This window comes from Eptatretus burgeri, chromosome 7 (genome assembly GCF_056783735.1).
Source record: "Eptatretus burgeri isolate ZD-2024b chromosome 7, Ebu_testis_v1, whole genome shotgun sequence".
Lineage (NCBI taxonomy): Eukaryota > Metazoa > Chordata > Myxini > Myxiniformes > Myxinidae > Eptatretus > Eptatretus burgeri.
In genome coordinates, this window is record NC_140967.1 from 34,200,779 (window position 1) to 34,208,670 (window position 7,892).

General features: G+C 40.5%; 1 protein-coding gene across 1 annotated transcript in view; it reads left to right on the top strand.

Moving 5' to 3' along the window:
• LOC147023002 (calpain-5-like) overlaps positions 1-5,263 on the top strand; it is a 73,585-nt gene extending 68,322 nt beyond the window's left edge. Inside the window, exon 13 of the mRNA XM_085888015.1 lies at positions 4,495-5,263. Coding sequence (XP_085744141.1) covers positions 4,495-4,665 — 171 coding nt within the window. The 3' untranslated portion in view covers positions 4,666-5,263. The remainder of the gene's footprint in view (positions 1-4,494) is intronic.
• The last annotated feature ends 2,629 nt before the right edge of the window (positions 5,264-7,892 follow it).

Below are 7,892 nucleotides of genomic sequence, written 5' to 3' on the forward strand. Positions count from 1 at the left end.
GAGCAATTCCTAAGGTGAGAGGGGTCTCAGTCACACTCCGAAAGGTACTGGAGACCAATTTCGGCTTGTACAAGATTTGTCTTTTGGATTTGTGTGCTTACATTATCTGTTGAACTAAATTACTACAAGAGTGTTGAATTTCCTCTGTGTGAACTTCTGTTGGAGTAGTATTGTGTCCCTGACCAATCCATTTCAGAAGTAACAGGAGCTTATCAGGAATAGAGCAATGTGTACATTTTAAGGAACCTTCAAATATCTATGATTGTGCTCGCTCTATAGCTTCTCTTATGATTTAAGCACACTGGAAAATAACAATAACTTCTTCTTTCCCACTCTTGTGTGCTGCATCACAAGCTCCATCATCACGGGCTGCAATGGCATGAGTAAGAGTTGGCTTTGTGCAATTGCTTGGACGAGTAAATTCCACACCGCGTCTATGATCTTGTATCTTGGACTTCAACTAATGACGGGTTACTGAAACACACTCCAAATTGTGTTCCTTCATAACACTTCCATAATCTTTCTGTGCTTCATCAATGGCAACAAATTCTCCACAATCATTTTTTTCCTGCAGTTCACTGTAAAACTGCATTTCTGCCGCAATTAAGTTGATACCTCTTTCATGTCCTCATCACAAATGTCATCTTGGACAAAGTTCTTATTTGTTGCTGACAAACACTTTTGCCATTGTTCTGTGATGCACTTCTTTTTGTACAACATATCTCATGGTGAGGCATGTGCCTCACTGATCAGTTCACTGTAGTTTATTTTCCATAAGTCATTGTCACTCTACTTGACAAACTCAGTGATTTGAATGGCAATGTTTCTGCTCGTATACATATGAAGAGTTCCACTTTGTTCAACTTCACAGAAGAAGCATTTTTTTGTTGAAGAGAGGAAAATGTGAGCATGTTATTTTACTGGATGAAGCCAGTTGACCGTCTGATACTGCTGTTGAGCATGTTAATGATAGCCATCCTTTCCTTTTCGTCAGTAGAGCAGGATCACATTGGGAGATTGCTTTAGTGTGATGTAACTTGGCCCGGTTAACGTTTCTCTTGTTTGTTGTATTAGCCTAACACTTAGAGTGCCATACAGCTTGTTTTTCTCAAGATTTTCTGGTGTCAAAGCATGCAAGGCATTCAAGAATAGAAACAAACTCTGGCTCTCCTAATTTGGCTCGCTAATGGATACATTTGAGAAAATGTTTATATATTGTATCCTTTGGTTGATTTTTCACTAAGTCTTCACTGACAGTTTGGCACTTGAGGCTCAACTTGAAGTTAGTCTCCACCTTTTTCCATTTCTCAGGAAGGCTTTCAACATTAGATGCCATTATCTGAAAGTAGAGAAGAATTATTAATCTTTAGAGCTTGTATTTTAATACTGAGCCTGGTGTGGCTCAGTGGTTAAAGCGGTGGCTTGGTATCCTCGGGGTCCTGAGTTTGAGCCCTGCTGGCCGCTGAGTTAGCATCAGGGAGGTTGACTCAGCCTGTCATCCTTCCGAAGGTCGGCGAAATGAACACCAGTATACTGGTAATTATCCCTCCAGGGTCGAAGGCGACTAAAGGGTTGGTGTCAGGAAGGACATCCGGCCGTAAAAACATTGCCACAAGAAAGGGTACCTTGATTGGAGCCCGCAAAAAGCTGACCCCTACTCAGGAATGAAGGCTTTCAAATGGTGTGATGATGATGAGAGCTTGTATTTTAATAAACGCTATCATACAATACAATAAGATTTTATAATGTCCACTGAACATGTACAACTACATTTAAGGACATGAATATCCAGAACGAAACTGTAAAAACATTACAAGTGGACAAAAATACCAGAATTCCTCTCTCATTGAATGCTAAAATTTAAGATGGCCACCAATGATCCAAGATTGCTCCCAAAAAAATGGCAAGCATGATTTTTGTGAAATGGATGCAAAAATCATTTTTTATAAAGTTCATTGGAAAAAAATTATATGAAATTCCCACAATATAGATTGCATTACTTGACTGGCACTGGGCTAACTCCAGGTAGTGCACTCACCTTTGAACTGTTAGGGCATAAGTTACTGGTGGACATTAAATATCCTCCATGGTGTCTTTTGGTGAAGAGTAATTGTGAGTTACTGCCGGGCATCCTTTCCACATTGTTGCTTTAAAACAGCATGGGTATGATTCCCGTTACTTTCTTGAAATGGTCCCTGAAGCACTCTGTGTGCCAAATGGCAAGAAACTAACTAGGATATGATGATATGCTCCACATGACTATTTTGTTGTTGTCCTTCAGTGGATTTAACCAGTCTGATCAGCTTGGAATGGCACAAAGCAACAAACATGCATACAGACCTTGGTAATTCATCATGCTCATGTCATTCTTTAATGAACAATAGGTTTATGAACTGAAAGTTAATAAAGGTACTGTATATGATAACCTCCTGGGGAAGCAAAGTAAAGCTAATATTCCGGATGCATTTTGGGTCTTTATTGGAGCAAGAGACTTGACTTGGCAAAGTGTGGTATTTCTCAAGATCCTGTATGCCTTTTATCAGCATAATCCTCATTTTGCTTTTTCTTCCCAAATATTTAATTCCACTTCAACATTATCCTATTTCATCTCCTCGCTTAAAAAAACATTTTTTTTGTACAGAACTTTTAAATTTTTTGCACATTTTTTTCGCGCACAGAATGGCCTGGAGTCGCTCTCCGCACGGGAAACACACTAAATGGCCCGAGGATGCTCTCCGTGGCCATGTTTGGGAGACGATTCGCACGGGTGATCCCCAATGCCAACAGCCCACCAGCTGTTGTTAAAGTTCCTTCTCACAATCGAAATTTCTGACACCACTTCTCTCTCAACACCAGGCCCGCTCACAGCAACTTCCTCTTCTATCCTCCAACAAGGGATACTGCCGAATACGACCTGAGAGACATGCTCCTCCTCTTCTCTCAAAGCACACAAATGTCACGACCCAGCTGCACAGTCAATGGATAGCGTCTTTCTCCAGCACGCGAGCAAATTCACACAGCACGATCAACGAGAATCGTGCAGCCTTCTTTTGTGCAACAGATAACTGCAAAAATACTTCGGTTTGTGATGCTAGCATGAAATTTGGCACAAATACTCTTTGCGGTCCACTTTTTTCAAAAAAGGTGCTGGCCATGCAAAATTCCAAGATGGCGACCATTTTTCAAGATGGCCGCCATATGCACAGAAAATTCCTCTTCTGCAGCTAAATATTTGAAACAAAACACAACATTAAAGGTGTAAACCAAAGTTTTTTTTGTCTAAGATTTTAGCATGATTATTCTTTGTAACGTAACACCTCACAGCATGGTTGTAACAAAGATGGCATCCAAGATGTCTGCCGCAAAACCAAAACAATGCTCATATTTCAGGAAATAATAGACATAGACTCATAATTTTTGGATCTATACCTAGGTTTTGGGATCAACTAATTCGGTGGACATGGTTTTAGATCCCTAGTTCTCATGCATACTGCTGAAACAAAGATGGGAGTCCAAGATGGCTGCCACAATAGCTATAAACCATTGTTCATGAACTTATTTAATTATTGTGCACAAGCTGCATGAGAGAGAGGTAAAATAAAAACTGCGTTTAAAAAAAAAAAGCACGCTGCCACGTACCACACCGCAGATGCCACCATACTTTAACCAAAACCACCGAGAAAGTCCAAATGTACCACCTGTGGTACGCGTACCACAGGTTGGGAACCCCTGCTTTAGTCGGTGGTTTCTGTGTTCTACCACCCCCTTCTGGTCTTTCACCCTCTGCTCTTTGTGTGCTTTGTCCTCGCTCCCCCCCCCAATTCCTCCAGGTTCTGTAGGGTGCTCACGGTCTACCATCAACCCCCTTCTGATGAAACTCCAAAAATACAGGATCACTGCTCACCTCCACACATTCGAGTTCCTCTTTTTTTTTTCCTCCTGTGGAACCAATTTTCCCATTCTCTTCAATCTCATACTTCTCTCCAAGTTTCAGGACAGCTGACTACCACCATCTCAGATCACCCCTCATCCAAGACCATGGTCTTTCAGACCTCCATTGATTTCTGAGAGTTCTTCTGTATCCATCTTATCCACTCTCTGTGTCCCTACCCCTCATTCCTCCCTATACCCATTATTTGTCCAATTTGGTTCTCTCTCCCCCTCCTTTTCTCTGTTACTTTTGTTCTGTTGCATCCTGATCCATTCAGTGTTCAAGCTCCTCCAAAAGCATTCACTTTGTATACAAAAAAATTGTTATTAGTGTGTTTAGAATGATCTTGACTTCCACCAACACTAATGAATCTCTATGTGTTGTTTGGATGTATTATAAGATCACATTTTTGCCATCTTGGAATAACTGTTGAAAATTATGTTGGGCATTTTTAACTATTGTGAAAATAATGTGTTTAATTGGAAATGATGGCACCTCCCTACATTTGTATTCTGATGCTTTTTAATGTGCCCTCCACATCCAACCCTCCATCTTTCCAACAGATCTGGGATAGTTCCTTGGCATGTGACAGTCGTCTGGGGAGCGTAACGATGCAGGGAGATCCATCAGAGCTGCGGCGTCACCATACAATGCCCCTGTGTGGTCAGCGCAATGGCGAACAAGCTACAGTCACGCTGATGATCACCTCTAGCGATGATCTCACATCGGTGTGATGTTCTTGACCAAGATGAAGCCTTTCATGATTCAAGTTTGACCTTCATTCACCTTCACATTGGTCACTCTAAAATAGTCCCTTAAATATTTTATCATTTTGTTATCGGTAACAAGCCAGGTTCAGGGCTCAAAAAACAATTTTTCATGAGCTGAGAGATATTAAGGGGTTAAAAAAAGATGATGGAAGAAACAGAGAACATTTTAAAAGTCAAAACACCATCTCGTAACCTGGAGATCCATGCCCCGGTCGGTGGACCCTTGGATGAGAGATTCAACCAATGCCAATATTAGATATCATGCCCATATATCCACTTGCAAAGCAGACTTTAATGATATCTCAACAGTGTTGTAACATTTGCAAACTTTTGTTTCATCTGTTTCTGAATTGTAAACAAAGTGGGAAACAAAACAACCAATGCCAACGTTTTGCCAACATATGCTTTGAGTATAATCCTCTTCTTACCTGCTCACACATTATGAGTATATAACGAATGTATTGCCAATTTTCCGTGAATTATCCTGCACTGGTAACACTTTATACTGGTTCCAGTGGTTTGCTAAAGCTGTTTCCTAATAAAACATTCCTTTTGAAATATATTTGTGTATATCACCCATCATTGTTGTACTTAATTGCATTATAGTCAACCTTTCACAAATGGAGGCCCTGGAACAGGAGAGACAAAAGCACATAGAAGGGGTGCAGGAGCAGACAAGGACCAGTCAAAACTGGATAAGCTACCAACAAATCTATTCTGGGAAAGGAGTTGATCATGTTTGGTGTTATGTTTGAAATTGACAAATTTTGTGAAGGGCTTTGTACTCCTTTGCTTCCACAAGGGCAAAGTAGGATGCAGGAGCCCCTGCCCTAAAGAGGAGAGCTACATTCAATATTGGAGTGCACAAAGGAAAAAGCTGACTTTTAAAGATCAGTATTTGCCTGTTTCTTCCCACTGAACTTCTGGCTTATGACGCAGGGAACCAAGGTTCATTCCCATATACCACCATGTGTGTTTGTCCATTTTCTAGCAATGTCTATGTCCTACATGTAATACAGTACTGTATATGTACAGGGTGGCTTGATATCCAAGTCGAGGTACATTCAAAGTACACGACCCCCATGGCAAATAAATAAATAACGAATCCTCCAGCATGCAACATTGCCGAGGCACCTTTGTCAACATTGCCGGGGCACTGGCGATGCCACCGTGCAGCACATGGAATTGGGAGGGAGCGGTGTACAATAATTGATTGATTAATTGCACAATTAAAAGAAATAATAATCGTAAAATAATTAATTTCTTAATCACTTGGCTAAAGCATCCCAAAACCACCACTGTTTCATCTGAATCTGTAACTTTTTGAAAATTAAGTAATTTAATCAAAAATGAATGATTAATTGATTAATCAACAAATCCAAAATCCCCTTTTATAGCCAAATCACTTGTTCACTGCCATGTCCAAATATCAGCTTCCGAGCTCAAAAGGTGCCTGAGATATTTCCCAGATGAGAAACAAAACAAATAAGTAAATAATAAATCGATAATTAAGTAATTAATCGATTAATTGATTCGTCAAAAAATAAAAAAAATAGTCTTTTTTTCCAAAGCATATCTTCACTTTTGTCCCAAAGTTTTAGCTTCCCACCTCAAAGGATGACAGAGATATCCCCTGGCCAAACAAGAAAACAAATAACCAAGAAAACAAAGAAACAAGTAAATTAAAAATCACTCAGAGTGACACTTGGTGAAATTGAATGACACTTGGTAAAGTGCATACCACTGCTAGGCTGAACAGTTTAAATTTTGTATGCCACTGATAGGTCAGATCTGAATCCAGACTTTAACCAAAATCGAATCGGCTTGTTCTTGTCTTACTCTTCCACCTCGTTTAGTCACAAGTCAATCACAACATGTAGCGATATCATGGCATACATAGTTTTTGGCCCCATCTCTCAATGGTGAAGAATCACTTCAAAAAATTCGTGTTTCTGGATCTGGATTCGAATCCTCACCAAAATTGAATCAATTTGTCCTTGTCACACACCCAAACTGTCCAAGTTTCTGTGGAATCCATCCATAACCTTTTGAGATATTGTGCTATATATCGTTTTTGGCCATATCACTCAATGGTGAAGAATCACTGGAAAAATTCTCGGATCCGGATTCGGATCTCCACAAGGATCGAATCAATTTGTCATTGTCACACACCCAACATGTCCACCAAGTTTAATTCGAATCCGTCCACAACTTTTTGAGATATCATGCAATATCATTTTTAGCCCCATCTCTCAATGGTGAAGAATCATTTAAAAATGAAATAATTCTCGTATCTCCCTTCTCGTAAAAACTGAGTACTCCCTTCCTTCAGCACCTGGGAATGACAGCATGCAGCACCTGGATGTGGAATTGGGAAGGAGTGGTGTACAATGATTAATCAGTCATTGTATCCGTATGTGCTCCATCGTTCTCTTGAGTTACTGTTTCCGCATACCACGGTGGAGTCTGGTGGAGGGGAGGTGAGGGGGTTTGGTGCGAGATGCGAGAAATTTAGCATGGGTAAAGCGACTTTCAGGCCACCTTCTACAAGCTCATCCATGAATTTTTTATCACTGTAAAAACAAGGAGCGGATACTCTAGGTCCCCTGCATTTTAGGTGGAATGAGGAATAGATCTGTGTAACGTGAAAGCTAAATCTTGAACGGTTTTTGAAATATTGCGTACGTAAAAGTACATGGGCAGATGATTGGTCGGTCGGTCGGACCGGCCAGTCGGTCGGATGGCACTCAATTTAATGTCCCCATCTCCGACCTTGCAAGAGAAGTGGGGGATAAATCGTGTAAATACAAAAGACTTTTATGAGTCGATTTGTTTTCTGCCACTTGATGATCTCGGACCCCGTTGAAATGACAATCACCATTTTCCTGATTTACTGCAAGGTGCAGTCATCAAGCTGTGCTTTATCTACAAAAATAAATAGCTGTGTGTGTGTTTTTTCCTCCATAACTCCAAAACTATCACACCGAGCAGCCTGAAACTGCATGCATACTAAGAAAACTCGAAGGAAGTGCATGAGTGACAATTTGATGTTTGGGTTAATTAAAACACCCCTTTTGAAGATAATTAATGGCCATATTTAATTATGTCCTTTATCAGGCGGATCCTCGGCCACCTCGCTCTCATGGGTCTAGAGGCATATCCTAGTTAACTTCGCTGGGGTCTGAAGCCGC